The following is a 20,427-nucleotide window of genomic DNA, read 5'->3' as shown; positions in this document are numbered from 1 at the left end:
TCAATGTTCAAGGTTTAAGTTTAGATAAAAATAGAGTGCAAAGAGCGCTAAAAAACATTTAGTTTATTCACTGAGTCATTTTGTCGAGCACTAGGTGTTGTCGTCAGTCAAACCATGTCGCGCACCTGTCCACAGATATCGACATATGCCGAAACAATTTGATGAGTGATATCAACAGAATTTGTCTGTGTTGTCGACACAACCTGTTGAAACATACCTAAAAGGCATTACATCAAATACTTGGTAGGTACAAAAGAGACTCATACAAAACATTTGGACAGTCATCGAAAGATCTTCACATATATATTTTCCGAATTCTTCTAGTCCTGCATTAAGGGAACGAAAATAGCGGTGATTATGTACAACCACAATCACTAAGCTATCAAATTTGTTTTAACTATTCGACACCTATCAAAATGGTTTCAACTAACCGCTAGTTATTATTCACTTTTACTAGATTGCCCATGTAACTTCTTTATATTTCAATACACCTCCTAGTTATTATTCACTTTTACTAAATTGCCTACGTAACTTCTTTATATTTCAATACACCTCCTCACGTGTACGCAATTTATCAAATACACGGAAATCGGAATACATGCAGCCAAATTGGTTGTAACATGTCAACGTAGTGTCCATCTTAGCACCACGTTTAGGTTGAAAGACATACCAAAACCAGTTTTAACTTCATCTTCACTCATGCATTCACAAGATGTTGCTAAAACTACAATCAGATCAGCCTGTGAGTGAAGAGCCTAATGACAGAACGAATCAAATTCCTGCCGTGCTTTACGAGTGATTCGGGTGTTCGGCATTTCAATCCGTCGAAAATTCGCAGTGCAGATCAGTTACGAAATGGAATAGAACGCCTGAACCGGTAGCAAATCAAGTTTGTAGGCATCGCAGATATACACAAGCTGAAAATCATTCACTACCAAAAAATTTAAGTGACAAATTGCCAAACAATTGGTTGGCTAATTTTTGCAGGACAGACGTCGCTGCACGAGTTAAAATAATAATAGAATGACCACAAAATATCGACACCAGAATCGGACTGTTGGGCTATTCACATTCCAGAACCTTACTGTGGTTGATTGCAGTGAGTTTTCTGGAAACGCTTGTGATGCAAACGTTGGTGGTGATAGTTCCGGCCATCATCTACTGCATGTTTACGCGGATGTCTCTTCTTAGTAGGAGCCGCAACTAGTGCATCCCCATCATTAACAGTGTGGTCATTAGGGTCTTTTTTCATAAGAGTGAGTCTTCACTTGATCCACTGCCATTAGGCTCTCGCCGTATCATGTCTAAAAGGTCTTGGACAACTCCAGACATTGGTGGCCTGAACTCTGGCTCCGACTGTAGAATACAATCCGTGTTAGGAATATGGTTTGCTTTGAAGTCGAGGTAGTAAAACAACATATATGGTAAATCAAACTTATGCGTATGAGCATTTAAAGCATGTTATATATTTTGACCGAATAGATATATCAGGTAATTTATGTCTACCAACCGATTGATGCCCGTGTTGAAGAATATTATGTCCCAAACTCCATAAAACAAAGTCTTACTTAACTGCATAATTTAAGAAGTCAAAAAGGCGTTACTCACCTGAATGCATCGAGATATAATGTCTGCAAAATGCGATAAAGACTTTGTAGGATATTGTCCATTTAGAGAAGGATCAACCATCCTCGATAGTGCATCAATGTCATGAAGCTGGGTAGTGGCCCATCTAACCAGGAATTGCTCCCCTCGGTTCCTTGTGCTGTAAATTCAAAATTTTCAAATACAAAACAAATTAAGCAGGAGTCGAGAGGAAGGGGGTGAGAACGCAATTCAGAACTTGAAATTTTCATTCTTTTCACCTGTCATGGGACTTCCGGCCAGTTAATAGTTCCAACATTACCACCCCAAAGCTGTAAACATCACTCTGATGAGTATAAATTCCTGACTCAAATTCTGGAGCTCCATAACCATAGGCCGATAGAAGCTGTCCTGACAACTGATAGTAAGAAACAATTTAGTATTAGTAAGTAGCATTGGCGATGACGGTAGGTAGTATCATCGGTTCAATGGCTAATCACGAAGAAGAAATAAAATAAATTTCTCCAAAACACTTAAGTCATCAATGTTGGTTATGACTCGTGACCCTTTGTAGAAAAAAAGGCAACTAAAAAAAAATGTAGAACAATGACGCACCTGACTCACAGATCCCGATGATATCAAGGGAGCCAAGCCACAGTCAGAAACACGCACAGAAAGGTCATCATCAAGGAGAAGGTTGGCAGCCTTGAAATTTCTGTGTACAATAGGTGGCTGGCAGACTTCATGTAAATACCTTCTCAAACAAAACAAAAATGAATTAGACTCACTGTATCTCCGATTACCATTTGATCAGGGAAAAAGAAGTGTAACGACTATGTTTGGAAATTATACTCACTCTAAGGCTCTTGCAGCTTCAAGTGCCATTCTAATACGAGCATTCCACGGGAGTTTCTTCTTGAATTCATCATCTATGTGCAGAGCATCATGCAGTGAACCATTACTGCAATACTCGTAGATAAGAAGCCTTTGACCATGCTCTGCACAGTAACCCATAAGCTCGACAACATTAGCATGCCGGATTCTGTCAATGCTGTTTACCAGGTCAAGAAACTCGTCATCTTTCTGCTGACTAGAAGCTCTTTTGTCCAATTTCTTGACTGCAAGTAGCTGCAAAAGCATCCCAAAAGAATAGTTTCAGTTTCTAAACTATTCTATGTATATAACAGAAACTGTTCGATCACAAGAGATAGAAGCACATGACGCGGGAAGGGTGAAGATTTTCTTCATGCATACAAAAGTACCTGACAAAATGAAATAACTCTCTTCATGCAACTCTGTCCTATGCCTTGATGTTTTTGCAAATGTAGATAAGACTTCATTTAAACTTTAGTCTTTATAAACTAAAATATCCACATCTTATCTGCTTAAAGTGAAATTCATAGATATTATGAAGTCTCCCTGAAATTGCTTATCAAGTTTGACAGCTTGATTTTGATCGTCCTGAACTTGCTTATCAAATTTGACATATGATGTGTCAATTCATATATTCTTGGAATGAAGGGAAAAATGGGTTTTGGTTTGCTAAAAACTTATCACATAATGAACATGAAGCACCGAATCCCTATATAAAGAATTAGACGTACCCATGCCACATGGTTATTTTGTCGATCCTATGGTTCAGAAAGAACTCTCAGGTTTGAAGTACACATAGCAGATAATAAATAAACTGTAAACAAGAAAGCTGTTGAAAGCAATCAAGCAATGCTGGTGGACCTAGCATAACAAAATTACTAAAATGGTACAAAACAAGCACCAAACATAAATTTCATTCAACGACTCAGCCATTAGGTATATGCAATAAAAGCAAAACCCATCATAAAGACACAGACCTTTCCGCTAGGTAGCTGTGCCCTATAGACACTTCCCAGCATGCCTGATCCTAGAAGGTTATCCGGAGAAAAGCTGTTTGTATGTTGCTGAAGGGAAGCAATGGTAAACCGCTTTGCAGAAATTGTACGGTTTGGACTTTTGGTGGCAGGCTTCTGTGTAGGCAGTTCCGTAGGCACAATTGGCTTCACAATGACCTTCGGAACAGGCGGTGGTGGAGGAGGGGGACGTGGAGGAGGAGGAGGAGCAGGCATCGAATACACATCAAGTGCACTCAAACTATCCTCTCGCTTTGGTGCTGCAGCAATTTTATGTACCTTTCTATCTTGCTCGTCATTTGGCTTTGGAATTGCCCATGTTCTTCTGGTTTCTGGTTCATTATCCTCTTTGGGCGTCACAACTGCTTCTTTTGGAACTGTTCACCAAGATTTTAGTGAGTTTCTTAGAATAAGATGAATAAAATTGGACGGCTGAAAAAGAAATTAAACTGAAGAAAAAAGTGAGAGAAGTTACCTTTTTGTATTGGATTGGCCGGTAGAACCACCAAGGACCCATTGTCCCTGGGAGCATTTTCCCTGTCACCTGTATATGCACCTATTTGATGCTGCTTGGAAATTCCATCAGCCTCTTCTCCTCGTCTACTACGTCTTGGCATAAAAAACAGAATCGCTAGTATAAAAATAATAAACACTAAAGCCCCTCCAATTGATATTCCAACCACCCTTTTCTTAGTTAGAAATTTCTTCGGCTTTCCAGAATTTGATGTATCTTGTGAAGACGGTCCATCAACCGTCCCATTTTTTGGAGGACTTCTGCCAGGTGTTTTCCCAGTAGGTGGTTCCCAAAATGGCAGTGGAGGTGCTGGCGGGCTCGATGCGGATGTGGGTGGAGTCGACGGGGATGTTGGTGAAGCGACTGGAGCAAGAGAAGAATTGAATGGATTCCCATCTTTTCTGCATTACAAATATAAGAATTAGCTATGTGGAGAATCTCTTTCCTTGATAACAATAAAACTTAATGCTTCATTTAATGATAAGTCTACAGTGTATGAAACCGCACTTGAAATTCGGGATGCTGAGCAACTTTTCAGGTATGGGTCCAGCAAAAAGGTTGTTCTCTATATTCCTGTTCAACAAGGCAGAAAATCATTTACGATGGGAAAGAAACAGCAGACCTAATCAGAAGGCAAGATAATACTATAAACTTCTGAGTACTGTATATGACAAATAAAATGAACTGTTTAGAGGATTACAAGTCACTTAGGGGAAGATCCTGCAAAACTTCGAGGGTTCCAGACAGCAGATTGTTCTGCAAATGTCTGCCAATAGAGGAGTTAGCTCAACTCATCGAGATAAAGTATGCTTATTGAAAAACCTCAGACACAAGATACTCACAGAGTGGTCAGGGTTATTAGGCTTCTTAGAGAGGGTGGCAGTTGGCCGCTCAAATTGTTACCGGAAAAATCTCTGCGAACAGTAAGTATGTATATCAGCCCCTAATAGACAACAATAGTAGTCCGGAAAGTATAATTCCAAAAAGTTCAGAATAAGAACCTACAGGTTGGTCAACCCTGGAATGCCTTGGAAGGAATCTGGTATTTCTCCGGTTAATTGATTATTATTAAGAGACCTGATTGGCGAAATAGCATAACTTAGAAACAATCATATAAAAAACTGGGAGCTGCTGCGCTGTACCAAAAGCTAGCAAATTGATGACTTACATTGCTGTGAGCACAGTTAACGAGGCTACAGTATCTGGGATGCTTCCGGTAAATTGGTTAGCTGAAAGAAAACTGACAAAGGTAAAGACTATCAAATCTTTTGCACAAGGATGTGAGCACAACAGGTAGAAATATTTCAGCAGTCTCGGGCTAGTATTTAATTATTTGCAGTACAACATTATAATTCCATAAAGAGGTTGAACATACAAGCTTCGCAGGGTGGCAGGTAAATTGGATGGAATACTTCCTCCGATATGATTGTTGCTTAGATCTCTGCACACAAACACCAATGTCAATAATCCACAAATGTATAAAAAAAACATAAGGTCAGCTACATATTATGATGTGAGGCAAGTATTCTACGATCATTCCCCGCCAGTTTGCATTCTATATGCGGCGCACACATGCACAATTGAAACAAGTCACACTGTCAAATGCACTATCATCCTAATGAGCCATGTCGAACACCATCTAGGAATGAGCTTGGCACCCCACACTATCATCCAAAGTAAATAACCTCATGTAAAAAAACATGCAGCCAACTTTAAACAGAAAAATCTACTCGCAATCGCCCCCTCTTGCATATCACTCCCATTTTGCCAGTTTTATCTTGAAATGAAGAACAATGTAAAGGATTTTAATGCCAGTGAATGAAAAAATAACTTGAATCAAAAGATATAACAAACCAACAACCTCACGCACGTAAACACACATCAAGTTCAACCAGAGAGAGAGTGAGCGAGTACAACTTACATAGCCCGTATTGAAGCAAACATTCCCAAGTTTTCACCCAGTTCTCCTCCCAAATTAGAGCCATTAAGAACTCTATAAAATCATTAGAACCATAAGCCACTGACAATTTACATGTTACGATTAAAAATTTCTATCAATAAAAGAAGGCGAGCAAGAGATTAACGTACATTCCCAATATTACAGAATCGTTGCATTGAACACCTTGCCATGCATCACCACACGGGTCTCCTCCAGCAGAAGTCCACCCGGGAAGCACAGGCGTGCCAAGCGCAGCGTGTAAGTTGTTAATTGCAGCAACTGATCAAACCACAAGTAAAACACAAACAATAAGTGTTTCCATCTCCAATTAACCATAAGAATTAAGAACAACAATCAAGTAAACATGTTTCCACACAAAATTACACTAAACCAACGCATATGAACTCCGAAAAACACCACACCGAAGCCACATTACAGCGAAAAACCTATCGAATAAGTAGAGAAATACCATCACTAGAACTAGTTGCTCCAAGAGAAACTTGAGCAAAGTAGATTAAAAGCAACCCCACTGAAACCTCAGCATAGATCTTCAAGCTCTTGTGCTCCAGGACAGATCTCTTCCTTCCCATTGATCCCAAGTTTTGGAATACTTCTCAATTCTCCTTTTCTCTATCCAATCACTTAAAAATCATCTTCCAATCTGAAAACTAATCCAAGAACAAAAACCACACAATTAAAACATGATTATTAATTATACAAAAATAAAACAACCCATGATCTTAATTTCCCAGAAAATGGAAACCCAATTGCCAAAATACAAAAACAAACAACTTCACAAGAGAATCAAATACAGAAGCATGTCATTCTGGTAAAAAGAAAGCAACGGGATGAACTTACAGAGAAAGTGGAGAGGTGAAATAATAACCAAGCAAATGCTGAGTGAAATCAATGGAGATTATTGAAGTAAATAATGCAGAGAGCTTTCTGGAAAAGGTAGTGATTTGTTTATCCGGGAATATTTTAGAAGGAAAAGAGAAAATAAAAAAACCTTAAGAGCTAAGATTCAATGAATTAAGCAATGGAACCATGGAAGTGAGGGACGTCAACAGAATTATTGCGTCATAATTTGGATTGGTAATTACCGGAAATTGTTTTTTAAGCCTTGGGAGAAAAGAAAAGGTGGGATAAAACGGCAGAGGAAAATGCAGAAAGGTAGAGAGAGAGAGAAAGAGTGAGGGAGAAGGGGGGGGGGGGTGCTGTGAAGCTTCTGTCTTTCTCTCTCTAAACTTCAACTGAGGAACAGTGTAAGTGTGTGCGTAAGTCATACTTATCTCTTTGTAAGAAAAGGATAAATATCAAGTCCACGCTCTGCGTGGAGCGCGTGTTAAATTTGTTTTTATCTTCTAAATATAATAAAATTTTGAAATACTTTTACTTTTCTGCAAGACATGAATTTGGAGATAAATCATATGATTCAAATTCATTTTTCTTTACTATGTAAGGAAGATAAATCTTGTGAGGATGCTTGAATCTTGTGAGTATATCTAAATTTGTAATTATCATTATGTTCGATTGATGATATATCTAATTAATTTAACATGGTAGATGATTGTTATTAGAGCATTTTCAACGGTTGAACAAAAAAAAAAATGATAAACCTAATGATTATCATGTCATTTTTGTGAAGATTGAGCGCATTACTCATATGCTTTATTCAAGAAATTTTCCTTCTTTGAAATATAATGTTCAATGCCTTCAATTATTATGTGATCTTAAAATACTTTCAAGTTAAGTAGAAAATCAATTGAACTTATTGGAGAAATATATCATCTTACGTATCGTGAATTTCTTTTTTAATAACTCTTGTTCTAAAGTTTTTATTTACGACAGTTAAATGCGAAATTTGAACTTAAGATCTTTTTCAACAAAGTACAGACTGAATGTCATTAGACTATATGGTCATGCACGAAGTTTTTAAAAGTTGAATTAATTGAAGATAACGTGCTTTAAAAAACAATCTTTTAATTCCAGATTTCCATCCTTCTCCATAAAATTAGAAATAAACTGAAAAAAATAATAAAAATTCATTGAGATGTTTGCTTCCTTTGGGAATTGGATCCCCTCATGAGGAAATGGTAGGAATCCTCATGATCACATAATACGGACCGTTGAATTTTGATCAAACGATTACAATTATTATAACTTTTAGAAGGACTATCTGTTTGTAATTGTTGAATTAAAATTCAACGACCCGTGTTGTGTGGTCATGAGAATCCCCACCATTTGCTTAGGAGGGGATCCGATTCCTTTCCTTTGGACTGAAATTAGTTCATTGTTCAACCCGGTAAATGTGTCGCCACGCTTCCCACGCGCGCGTAGCGTGGTCAGTAAAGAGAAACCGATAAAACTAATTTTCAAAACTTTTCTTACAATAAAATACCGTACAGTCAATAATACCCGCCAGTTTTCTATTGCCTTCACGTGTTTTGTCGAAATGATTTCTCAACTTGTTATGGGCTTTTTCGTCCAGCCAATTAAAAGCCCACAAAATGCAACACCACACATTTACGTAGGATACTCTTATTTTTATTTAGAAAATGATATTATTTATCTTATAATTAGCTAGTAATAATGTAGTTTAAATTTACTTTTGATGAGAATCGTATTTAAAACGTCTCACTTTTAAGCAAAGAGTGATACAAGATAGTAGTACTCAGTGACATAAGATACTGTTATTTACACACGTGTTTTTGCCTCTCAGATATTTTTGGTGATTTTTAGTCGTTAATCTTGTTCAATTTATTTGATTCACAGCATAAATTGAATACACTTGTGTGAAAAGTAAAATTTAGTATAGATATCAATAATATCCGCTGCAAAACAAAATTACGAAAACGGTCATAAATTTTGGTCTTTCCCAGAAGCCCATGAGGTGGAGCGTCAATCCGGTTCATTTTTTTCTTTGTCATAAATGTTAGTGTGGAATAAAATTGGAGGTGAGGAAAAGCGGCTTTTGGAAAAAGCAGAAATTGGAGAAAAAAAGTCACGAGTCGTAAGAAAAATTGAAGAAAAAATGGGTATCTGAAAAATGGAAAGCAGTTTTTAGCTGTCAATTCTTCTTGGAATCTATCTGGCAATTGCCAATGAAGCCCCACCGACTATTTTTCTATATATGGAAAAGGATCCTCATTGGATTCTTTTCTTGAGGATCTTAAGAATTTTGTGATCGTGATCATTTATCGTATATTATGTAGTTAGTTTTTATCAAGTGCAATTTATATTTAATTTTAAATTTTGAAATGATTTCTAACTGCACAATATACGATGTACGGTTACGATCACGGAATTCTTAGTATTGCCATGAAAAGAATGCGGACAAAAAAGACAAATTTGGTGAAATAATAATTTAATTTAATTAAAGACAAATTAGTAAAATAATCAAAAGAAAATAAAGCATGCATAAAGTGAGTTACTGACCTTTTTTATTTATTTTATAAAATCACAAACTGTAAATTAAGTTTCTTTAATTAAAATGAAATATCCAAAAAAATAATAAAGTTTGAATTACAAGATGCTAATTACCGAATACGCCAACGCCTGCGTTGTTTTGCTGACGTCATCCGATTTGATCATATTTTTGTAGTTGTCTGTTTTGTCCCCGGAAGAAATAGTATATTACAGAGCCCCACAAGGCAAACGGCACGTGCCACGGCGATAACACCGCTGAAATTGGTGTGTACTGTGTTGTAGGTTGGCAGCTGCCTCTTTTGTCTGCTAACGTTCAAATGTGATGGTTGGTTTACTATATTATGTAACTAAGAGGTGATTATCTACTAATTATATTAGTTAATTTTGCCCAATTATTGATCAATGTATGACATGTCACAATGTACAACCATAATATGATTTCTCTAATCTAACTCATTATTCATAAAACTTACATACAAAAATGTTATGATTAATAGTCGTGCATGCACGCGTGAGCTGATTCTGACCATTCATGCTTGATAATTAAGATCGTTTCACGCGTTTGTGCGAGATCCCTTTATTGCTCAATTTATGGTGATGATAAAGCAGCCTTTGTCTTGAAATTTAGATTAAGTTAAAACACTCCATTTCTTTATATACAATATATAAAAATAAAAAAAAGGAAGCAAAGCTTTGTCTTCGATATAGTGATTTGGTGCAATATTTTTAATACCATTTTAACTTGAGAAAGGGCGAGTGTGACAGAAATACTGTGTTGTTGTTATTTCTAATGGTCGGAAAGATTGCAAGTTGAAATCTCCTTTTGTTCAAACAAAATAAATTAGGTCATGCACATAAATTTGGAGGGTTCAAATTAAGATGATGTTAATGAATGGGCATATCTGGCAATGGAGTTGGAGGAGAAAGACATAGAAAGCAACATTATAACTGATTTTTAGTTGTTAATAAGGCTATCTAAGTCACACTCATACTAATTATTAAGCTAAGCTAAGTAAATATTGAGTGCTTGTTAATCTCAGCTAAGTAAATATTTGTGCATGTTAATCTAGACCAAGTAAATATCGACTGCATGTTAAACTAAGCTAATTAAATAGGCCAGATAGCTACAATAAACATATTTTAACTTACATCATCTATTGTTCTTGTCAAATTATCAGAGAGACGAGTCAAATACCTACTTTCAACAACGTCGATATTATCCTTAACTTGTTAATTATCACATGTACAGTCCCACATATGTGAAGTTTTATAACAACAAGCCTAGGTATTAGTTTGAGGAAGGTTAAGAATTTAAACTCTTTTTTTCTTAAAAAAAATAAAGGCCAACGTAGAATATTTCAACAATTATATCATCGTCGTGTTGTCAATTTATCAAAAGGTCGAAGAATGCATGTATGTCATGCATTACCTAATCCAAATCCTTCTTTTGACATCACCAAACCGTTACTGCTACCCTTTGAGAGTGTTTATTATTATTTATAGGACCCTCGGTGGTGCCCTCCGCAATCAACTGCACCTTTCGATTGAATTGAATAGATGCTTGTTCAAAACTAAAGGTTGATGCTCAAATCAACAAATCGGAAGTTGACACGATTGAATTAAATGTCGGCACAATAATCTGTCTTATTTTAGGCGACTACCGCGTCTCATGATATTACTAATATGTTGATATGTTGTAAACTTAAGATTTTGTCATCTATTTATATTTGAATAGCTAAATCAATGACATTAAGTGATAGTTTATAAAAATAATTATTGGTGCAAACAAAATTTAGGGGTCCACTTGTTAGAAAACCATAACCATATTTGCATGCAAGTGCGGATTTGTGATAAGCGTTATGTTCATCACATTAAAGTAGCTAAATTTATACAGACCAAGAGAAAAAAAGTAGCTCAATTCATGAACTCCCCCATCAAACACAGCTTCTAATTTTTCACTGTTCGGGAACACGGTTTAATATATCAAGTGTAATAATACAATTGAATTTTTTTTTTTAAGATTCTAACCAATTGTATTATTATTTTTGGTGTATCAGATTTTGTTCCCGGCACACAAAAAATCTCTCCTGCTGCATCACGGCATAATCAAGCTACTATAAAATATAGGATCAATTCTCAATATTGGGACCAATCTACATACTTTGACTAATTTATCCCATCCTCTCCAATCACATGAAATCCCATCGTTTTCCTTTCTTCCAAATTAAGGAACAAGGGCCTTTATTTGTTTCAACATTTTCAGTACTTCAATAAAAGTCTTATTTTTCCTTGTCGACAAGACACTCCATTTTCTTGTACAAGCGATATTGACAGAGCGAAACTAAACTAAATCTCTACAAGTCCCTCGTAACAATCCACTGGGTATAAAAATCTCAAAATGGTATGATTTTTATCAAAATTGTGTTACGTACCTTGAAGAGTTTGCATAATAAACTTCTAAAAGAGTTTAAAAATAATCTTAGAGGCACCAACTCTTATCTCAAATTATATTCTATGCTTCTAACATTCCATTTGTTCATGTTTTGGTTGAACCTCGTTGATTTGTTCCTTTTTTTGTTAATCACACATTACACAATGATTCAAACATTTTTTTTTTACATTTTGTTTATGATTTTTGGACAATTATTTACATTTTAGTTAAAAAAATGACGTTCATACATTTTTTTTCCTTCTGTACCTTCATATCAAATTGATATCGAACTAGCAATCTACGAAACTCAAACTCAAAACCTCTCATGAACATTTTGGTTAGAGTTGAAGTGATTGTCAAAAACCCACAATGTTTGATTGTAAATTTCTCAGGCCCAGTGACACAAAACTGTCCAAACCACAAGGCCCGTAATTAAATCAAACGTGGGCCGTGATTTCAGATCCAAAATTGTCTGCGCCAACCAAACCAACCACCAAATCCTCATCAACTTCTTCGTCCCCACCATCGTCGAACCATCTGAATCTCTCTCCATCTCCGATCGCATTATCGTAAACCCAACGAGAGATGCAGACCCGGTTCACAGCCCTAGCGGCTCGGATCGTAAAATCGACCGCCCGGTCATTCTCCTCCTCCACCCAAACCCCGCCCTTAACCGCCACTTCCTCCTCCCAATTCCCCCAAACTCTGGCGGGCCTGCGGGCCCGCCTTGCCGCCGAGTCTCCGATTCTGACGGACTTCGTGGAAGGCGAAGGCCCGTATTCTGTCGAAGTCGGAACCAAGAAGAACCCTCTCCCGAAGCCGAAATGGATGAAGGAGTCGATCCCCGGCGGCCAAAAGTACACTCAGATCAAGAAAAAGCTCAGGGAGTTGAAGCTTCACACGGTGTGCGAGGAGGCCAAGTGCCCCAACCTCGGCGAGTGCTGGTCCGGCGGCGAGACCGGCACCGCCACTGCCACGATTATGATTCTTGGTGATACGTGTACGCGCGGTTGCAGGTAAGTTGTTTGATGAAATGCGCGTATAAGATAATTGCTGTGTCTAATGGATTTTGCATTGATGGGAGTTTTTTGGTTTTGGGTTGAAATTTTCAGGTTTTGCAATGTGAAGACTTCCAGGACTCCGCCACCGCCGGACCCTAATGAACCGACGAATGTGGCGGAGGCGATTGCGTCTTGGGGTTTGGATTATGTGGTGATTACTAGCGTGGACCGGGACGATTTGCCCGATCAAGGGAGCGGACATTTTGCAGAGACCGTGCAAAAGTTGAAGGTGCTCAAACCCAGCATGCTCATTGAGGCTTTGGGTATGATTTTGTTCTTTAATTAATGAATTTGTTTTGGTATAATGTGTGAATTAGGATGATAGAGTCAGCTCGGTATGGAATTCAGAACATTTACATTGAGTCGACGAAATATTGCCTTTTTATGCTTATGTGAGTAAGAGGTTGTGAGTATTAAGCTAATGGATGTGAAGTTTGGCAATTATGTGATTAGAGTTCATATGTGCTGTTGATTTTGCATGTTTTCTTGTAGTTCCTGATTTTCGGGGAGACTCGAGCTGCGTAGAGAAAGTTGCAACATCCGGATTGGATGTCCTTGCTCACAATATTGAGACAGTTGAAGAGCTTCAGAGGGCAGTGCGGGATCACCGTGCCAATTTCAGGCAATCTTTAGATGTTTTAATGATGGCCAAAGACCATGCTCCTGCGGGAACACTTACAAAGACTTCAATAATGTTAGGCTGCGGGGAGACACCTGATCAGGTTGTGAGGACGATGGAGAAGGTGAGAGCAGCAGGTGTTGATGTTATGACATTTGGTCAATACATGCGACCTTCGAAGCGCCACATGCCTGTGTCTGAATACATTACTCCTGAGGCCTTTGAGAGATACCGAGCTCTTGGCATGGAAATGGTATTCCTCTATCCCTTTGTTTTTAACTAAGCTGGCTATGGGAATGTCTTATTTGGCTAGGGTAGCAGTATTGCCTCCATATTTTTCTTTTCCCTGTTGACTTGATATGTAGTGTTTCCTTTTCTCATTATTAGTATTCACTTCGTATCACTCGGATAGGATACCGAATTTTAGGTTAAGCTATTTATATTGGGAGTTCAACATGATAAACAAAAGATCTACTGGCCCGCCTCACCTATATAAATTTGTTCACAAGGATCTCATGGCATGAATTAATACAATACCATCTCACCGTCTCAAGCTTACTATCATATGATCCTCTTTTATGCATAACAGTTTAGTAACTGTATATTTTGAATGGAACAGGGATTTCGATATGTGGCATCTGGTCCCATGGTAAGGTCGTCATACAAAGCTGGTGAATACTACATCAAATCTATGATAGAATCAGACCGGGCTTCATCTTCGCATGTTTCTGCCTCGTGATGAGTGGGTTTGTTTCCTACACAGAAAATCTTCATGTCTTCTTACCATGAGGTTTCAGTCTGTATTATTTTCTCTCCTGCTCATTCTCTGTATTGTACAAGTGCTGATTATAGAGGGCCCAAGCTTACCTGGTCTTGTTACGATATAGGTTCCAATTGTGTTCTCAATTCATTGTAATTATCAGATATCCCTCTGGTGTTGAGGTCTTATATTCTTGTGATTGTTGCTGTTAATCAGCTAATTAATACTTAATAACAAGAATCATTGCCCGTTCTTCGATAATAGATCATGTATACGTGCTCCGTTTTTTGTTTAGGATTCTAGTTTTGGCGCTAAACACGCACGAAATGTCCAACGCGGATTGCTGGAAGCTGCCTTCCGATGATCCATCTTATAAAACTTAATACAGTATCATGATGAAGGAATGGGCAGGGTAGTTAAATATTCCTTGCTTATTAGTCCCACCTGTTTGTTGGTAGCAGTACTTAGTGCCGGTCCTACTCTGGTCCTAAATTCTGTAATTTCTGGGGGCTTTCAAGCCTAATGTCTTCAATTTGTAGGTCACAAGCTCACAGGCATCTGCTCTGGGGACCATATTGAGTATTGAAGGTGGTGGCGTGTGGGGTATCTGATCTTTCTGCTTTGTTTTCTTAAACTTATGTCCGTACTAAAACTCTCTCTTCCATTTGAAATTTCTTAAAAACTTGGTTAGGCCAACTAATAAGATGTTACTTGTTAGGTAAACGTTCAGCAATAAACGTATCGACACCATATTGACATTTATGTGATTGAAGTATCGACTCGTTATCAATAATATATGATTATGCTTCGATATGGTTATTGAGTTTAATGATATCTAATATCAAGTTTTGCACCTCTTGTATTCAATAAAATGTAAAATAAACGGGTGAGTACTGTTTGGTACGCAGATGGGACGGGACGGAACAGGACGAATTATTTACCAAACGGTACCTAAAAGAACAGATTATTTACATCACATTCATGATTCATTTTAAACATTAATATTTTGATACACTTAATATTACGGAATATTGTAGTTGAACAAAAAATTTAAATTTACTCTTTTTTTGGGCAAATCTTTTATGGTTACTCAAGAAACCATATAATAATTGAGCAAGGGTATACTTTTTAATGTGGTAGAAATACACGCAATGCATTAACTGTCATAATATAAATGGTTAAAAACTTGAAGAAAAAAAAGTCTAACCACTTTTATTATAACTCGTGAGCGTGTTGGGTTACTTTTGTGTCCACTTATATAATATTGACGAGTGTAACCGAGTCCACCTGCAGCTGAGCAGCTCTCCTCTCACTGTCACCCCCAATCCCTTTCAATTTCATTCAGATTTCAGACTCTCTCCAATTTATGACCGTTAAATTTTCAAATCTTAATTTCCCACCTCCACTTCACTCACTAGTCACTGGCACAAAAGGACTCTCTGAAAGCTGAAAGTTTCTGCTTTCAAAAAAATCATAAAATGGGTTGTTGTCTCGGCACCGCCAAGAGCCAAAACCCACCGCCACCACACCACCACCCAAATGGCCCCAACAACAGCCACTTCCACGCCAGATCCTCCCTCGCGGAACCCCACCCGACCCGTATCCCAAAACCCCAACTCAGAGCCGCAGCACCGCCGAACTCACGGCCGCCGGTTGTTGAAATCGAAGAAGAGTCGGTGAAAGAGGTTCTCTCCGAAACCCCAATTTTCAAACCCCAAATCCCCAAAATAACCCCAGAGTCGCCTCCGAAGCTCCAACCAGAGCAGCCGCCCAAAGAGCTTGCCGTCGACATCGCCGACTCCGCCGAGCCTTCCCAGGCTTCAGAGCCTTGTGGGGTCATTCTCAGCGAGAGCTTCTCATATTCGACGGCAACCACCGCCACCACCATAACTGACGCCAGAGACGACGAGGTTACGAGTAAGCAGAAGAGAGATATGGGTCCCAGAGTGCATGGCGCTTCTTCAACGGCGGCGCGTAGCAAGCGTCCTTACTCCGGCGACCTCGCCGCCCGGAGGGAAAGAGCAGCCAGACCTCTGGCGAGGGCATCGGAGCCTTCGATGGGGAAGAGGAATCGAACTGAAACGAGTTCGTTTCGCGGGAGGGAATCGGGTCAGCTGAGTACTATGCAGCAGCGCAGTGGTGGCCCCACTGGAGTGAGGCGCGATACGGTGTCGTCCAGGTCGAGGTCACCGGCTACCCGGACGGCCGGTGGAGTGGGTCGAGGGGGCAGGGGAAGAAGCCCGTCGGCATCTAAGGTGACTGGACCAGCTGGTGGCAGTTCCTCGCAGCTGGGAGTGGGAGGAGTTGAGAAGCAAGGCAAAACTAAAAAGGAGGAGGAACCAAAAGGCGCCGTCGTGCAGCAAGGGAATGAGGGTAAAACAAGAAAGGAGGAGGAACCAAACGGCGGGGTTTCGCAGCTGGGGAATGAAGGTGAAACTAGAAAGGAAGACGAATCACACGGCGGCGTTGCGCAGCAGGGGAATGAGTCCTCCATCGACAACCCTCTGGTTTCATTAGAGTGCTTCATCTTTGTCTAAAGTTGCTTCTTTACTGGTTGCATTTTGTCAAAACAAAAGTGCTTTTCTTGTTTCTGAAAGTACTGTGGAATCAAGCACTTTCCTAGCAAATGTTGGCAAAACATGTTTTGCTTTCTGAAACAATGTAAATTATCTGGAAAATGGTATAAAGATCGAGTCTTTTATCTAAATGTTGTTCGTAATTTGTGTGAATTAGTTATGAGCACCCTTCATTTGGAGAGGATCTTGTGTAAGCCTACGGCAGCCGCCGCATTCGGCCTCTCCCTCAATCGGATGAGACCATGGGCAATAACGGGAGAAAAGGGAATATAAAGGTCTCTCTTTCTATGCGTGGCTGCACAGCGCGTGCTCCGACTGACAAACCTTGGTAGCTCGATGCAGGATTAAAGCACGGTTTGTGTTGAGATTTGCAAAATTGTGGTTTGTGGTGGTTTTTTTCTCTTTCAAATGTTTGAGATTTGCAAAATTGTGCAGGGATATGTTTGTCCTGGAATCGGTATCTTCTCTTGGAATGGGATGGGATGGGAAAGACAAAGACATCTCAGTACTTTCCTTTTCAAAATTGGTTTTGGTGTAAGCCTTCGAGGGCTACAAGCTTCCGGCATCCCACTGTTTCTAGGAAATTTCCTGTCGTCCCTCTCGGTTTTTCTTCGTTACGTGTCCATACCAAGTGAAACTTCACATCGTTAGAGTGGTACGTTGCAGCGTTGCTCCATCGGAGTGGAATGGTCTACACCAAGCACAACACTACTATTTCAAGCACTACCACTGCAAACATAAACGTTACCACTTTTCGCACCATGTACTGCACTTAGTGCATTCAAACAATGAAGGAAATTCAGTCATCGTTTTCAGGACGAATGTATTACTAATCCTTGTTTCGGGTTTACTCAATAGAGGATTATTTTGATATTTAGATATTAAACACCAAGAAAATCAATTTGAGATGACAGCCAAAGCTTTATACATAAAACGGAATATGTACGTATGATTGTTGTTCTGCTGACGAGTCTCGGTTCCTGGCTTCCTCCTACGTTCAAAAGACTAATGTGATCGTCAACGAACCCTAATTCGATCATGTCCGAAACCAAAAGGACTAACGAAAACTAGGTTTTTCTTGTCGATATCCCTGTCTTGTTTCAGCTTGAAATTTAGCTCGAAGCAGGATCAAGGCACGGTTTGTGTTTGATGGAGAGGCCAAGCAATGCGCTCCGGCAGACACGGTGCAGGAGCAGGATGTGCAATGAAGGTAGGCATATCTTCCCCAGGCATCATCACAGATACTTCTCTGGCATAAATTCTCATCTGCACAAATTTGATACAAAACATATAAATTGGAGTATGTGTTGGTTTTCGTCCTTTGGGAAGCTACCATGGCAGCAACCCAAGTGAGCAAAAATAATTTTCTATCACATTGTAGCAAGCAAAACGATAATGCTAATATTTTCAAATGCCGGATATTTAAGCGGTATTTCACATGTCATAATATAAGTTTGTGTCTTTTCAATTATTTTATGACACGTGAAGTACCAGACACTTTGAATGAGAAGAAATGTCCAAATTAATCGCTAAAACCAAGGAGGGTTCTGATGAGGAAGATACTTTTCTGGCGTGGTTGGTGGCTTTTAACTTTAAAGATTCAAATGCAGCATGCTGTTGATAATTTAATCAAAATTATTATAAAAACAAGCTTTTTAATCCAAGATTAGAGCATAAATCCTAATATTATAATCATCCCTTCACGAGCAGTTTAATAAAAAGTAAATAAATAAAATATTCCTTCAATTATATATCTTCCAAAATACTAAGCTATCAGCAGAGTAGCGTAACCTTCTCCACAAATCAAGCTTTCCTCACACACCAAATTCAACTGTTATACATAAACAATATCCAATTTTTGTTTTTTTTTTTAATTTTAAATTTCCTAATCGCTCAATGTCGTGTGAACACGTGGTCTACGGGAAGTGATTAAGATATAACTTACTCAAGATTATATATGTAAAATGTATAGATTAACAAAAAGATTAAGCATGCATGTTGTTTTCGAGATCATAGAAGGCATAAACATTATATTCGACACATATTACATGGTAACTTGAAAGTGTGATAAATTAAAATATTTCCTAACATTGGTACTTGTAGCATGTGATTAAGTTTGACATTCCAATGCTTAAATTTGGGGTAAATGGTAATAGTTTAAAAGGAAAAAAAGTACTTGTTGCTAACTGATGAATTCTAGTAAGATCTTTCATAGTAGTTTGAGTGAGTGTGACCTATATATAGAAATTAGGTAGTCTAAATTTGATTTCTATAACACTACTACTACAGTAATGAGTTCAACAAATTAGTTTCACACTCAAATTTTCCGGCATATGTAAAAGTGTAATTCTTGTATGAGTTCAATATATAAGTATCACACTACTTTTTTTCGGTCTACTGTGGAAGGCTTAAGCTAGTTAACACCATCTTCTATTGCCCACAATTAAAATGCAAAGGGTGTGAATCATGGCTAAAACTTAGGTGCAAGCGGGTTCATATTGTGCCTATTTCTTTCCTTCTTGTCATGTAAAGAGAGACATATAGGTGCAACAAGATGTATTATATCTCTCTTCTCATGTGACATGTCATGTCAAAGAGACAAAAGCAAAGAAATAAGAAGAGTGGACAAAGCATTACAAACACTAGTAATGAAAAATGGATTAAAATATGACAAATTTTCAGTGATTTAAAAATTAAATCATAAGATTTTGGATATTAATCATTAATCAAGTAAAGCATAATTATGCAGATCCTATGAAATCTTACATATAATGCAGCCACTATAGAAACTGAAAACTCCAAATAACACCCTGTCATCTTTGATGTTTTGTTTCTTAAATCATTGTGACCTGTCCTTAAACTAAACCACCAACTCTTCAATTAGCTAAAGTGCCTAAATGTTAATAATGCACACAAAGAAACAAACGGAAATGCTAAGTAAATAGCCCTATCTAACTGGACTAACGCACATCTGTGTAGTAATAACAAGTAAAGGGGAAAGGAAAGCTTACTTTGTGAGAGTGGTGGTGATCAAGCTTGGAATCATTGTAGGTAATCTGTGGCTGAAGATCCAAATGAGTAGTAGTTGTAGTAGTGTGAGCTGAAGTGGGCAGCTGTGATGATCTGGGCCTGAAAAATCTCTCAAAAATAGCCATCACAAGAAACATTGAGATGAGAATAGCAGTTGCTACAAAACCTAAAGAAACTGCATTCACTGAGTTGTTGAAGCTCCTCCATTGCTCCTCTTCTCTGTCTGTATTTACTGGAGCTAGAGCAATGCCTTGCCACCTATCTTCACCGCCCATTAGATTCTGACCGAAGCCTCGCAGAGAAACCGATGAAAAAAAGAGGGAAACTCGGTTGCGCGTTTCTTCATTTCATAGTGACATGTAAACAAGAAGAGCAGAGAGAAAAATACAGAGAAACAAGGAGATGGTTGGAGGATGAAATGCCTAAGGACTCGTTTGGTTTTATGGGATAGTTATTGTATAGAATTATTATATATTGAACTTGTCTTGGGCCAAAAGTTTTTGATCTTGTATCTTTGTGTATTTTATTAGTTATTCAAACCCAGCAATTCCCTTCGAGTCACCCGATAAACGAAACTTTTCAAACGAGCGTTATTCTA

At 38.4% G+C, this 20,427-nt stretch overlaps 4 protein-coding genes across 5 annotated transcripts; 2 read left to right on the top strand and 2 right to left on the bottom strand.

The window, feature by feature from the left end:
* Positions 1-909: 909 nt before the first annotated feature.
* On the bottom strand, positions 910-7,137 carry LOC126583197 (protein STRUBBELIG-RECEPTOR FAMILY 3-like). Of its 2 annotated transcripts, none has more exons than XM_050247514.1 (17): positions 6,782-7,137; positions 6,393-6,591; positions 6,073-6,202; positions 5,906-5,977; positions 5,360-5,425; positions 5,153-5,224; positions 4,990-5,061; positions 4,827-4,898; positions 4,685-4,750; positions 4,492-4,557; positions 3,946-4,385; positions 3,435-3,847; positions 2,441-2,712; positions 2,200-2,338; positions 1,866-2,002; positions 1,609-1,765; positions 910-1,356 (listed from the first exon to the last, which is right to left on the bottom strand). In XM_050247514.1, the coding sequence occupies exons 2-17, from the start codon at positions 6,511-6,513 to the stop codon at positions 1,249-1,251; spliced, it is 2,403 nt and encodes an 800-aa protein (XP_050103471.1). In that variant the 5' UTR covers positions 6,514-6,591; positions 6,782-7,137; the 3' UTR covers positions 910-1,248. The 2 variants fall into 2 exon arrangements, with proteins under 2 accessions (XP_050103471.1, XP_050103470.1); XM_050247513.1 differs by having other exon boundaries at positions 6,393-6,584.
* Positions 7,138-12,273: 5,136 nt separating this feature from the next.
* LOC126583270 (lipoyl synthase 2, mitochondrial-like) lies at positions 12,274-14,484 on the top strand. The gene is made up of 4 exons (XM_050247604.1): positions 12,274-12,799; positions 12,896-13,107; positions 13,337-13,716; positions 14,083-14,484. The coding sequence occupies exons 1-4, from the start codon at positions 12,369-12,371 to the stop codon at positions 14,200-14,202; spliced, it is 1,143 nt and encodes a 380-aa protein (XP_050103561.1). The 5' UTR covers positions 12,274-12,368; the 3' UTR covers positions 14,203-14,484.
* Positions 14,485-15,505: 1,021 nt separating this feature from the next.
* Positions 15,506-16,930, top strand: LOC126634183 (uncharacterized). Its single transcript, XM_050304677.1, has one exon. The coding sequence runs from the start codon at positions 15,702-15,704 to the stop codon at positions 16,758-16,760; it is 1,059 nt and encodes a 352-aa protein (XP_050160634.1). The 5' UTR covers positions 15,506-15,701; the 3' UTR covers positions 16,761-16,930.
* A 693-nt stretch (positions 16,931-17,623) lies between these two features.
* On the bottom strand, positions 17,624-20,262 carry LOC126634184 (uncharacterized). The gene is made up of 2 exons (XM_050304678.1): positions 19,811-20,262; positions 17,624-18,065 (listed from the first exon to the last, which is right to left on the bottom strand). Exons 1-2 carry the CDS (start codon positions 20,102-20,104, stop codon positions 17,928-17,930), a joined length of 432 nt encoding a protein of 143 aa, XP_050160635.1. The 5' UTR covers positions 20,105-20,262; the 3' UTR covers positions 17,624-17,927.
* Positions 20,263-20,427: the final 165 nt, after the last annotated feature.

The sequence above is a fragment of the Malus sylvestris genome, chromosome 9 (genome assembly GCF_916048215.2).
Source record: "Malus sylvestris chromosome 9, drMalSylv7.2, whole genome shotgun sequence".
NCBI classification, from domain to species: domain Eukaryota; kingdom Viridiplantae; phylum Streptophyta; class Magnoliopsida; order Rosales; family Rosaceae; genus Malus; species Malus sylvestris.
This window is presented reverse-complemented; position numbering and strand designations above follow the sequence as displayed.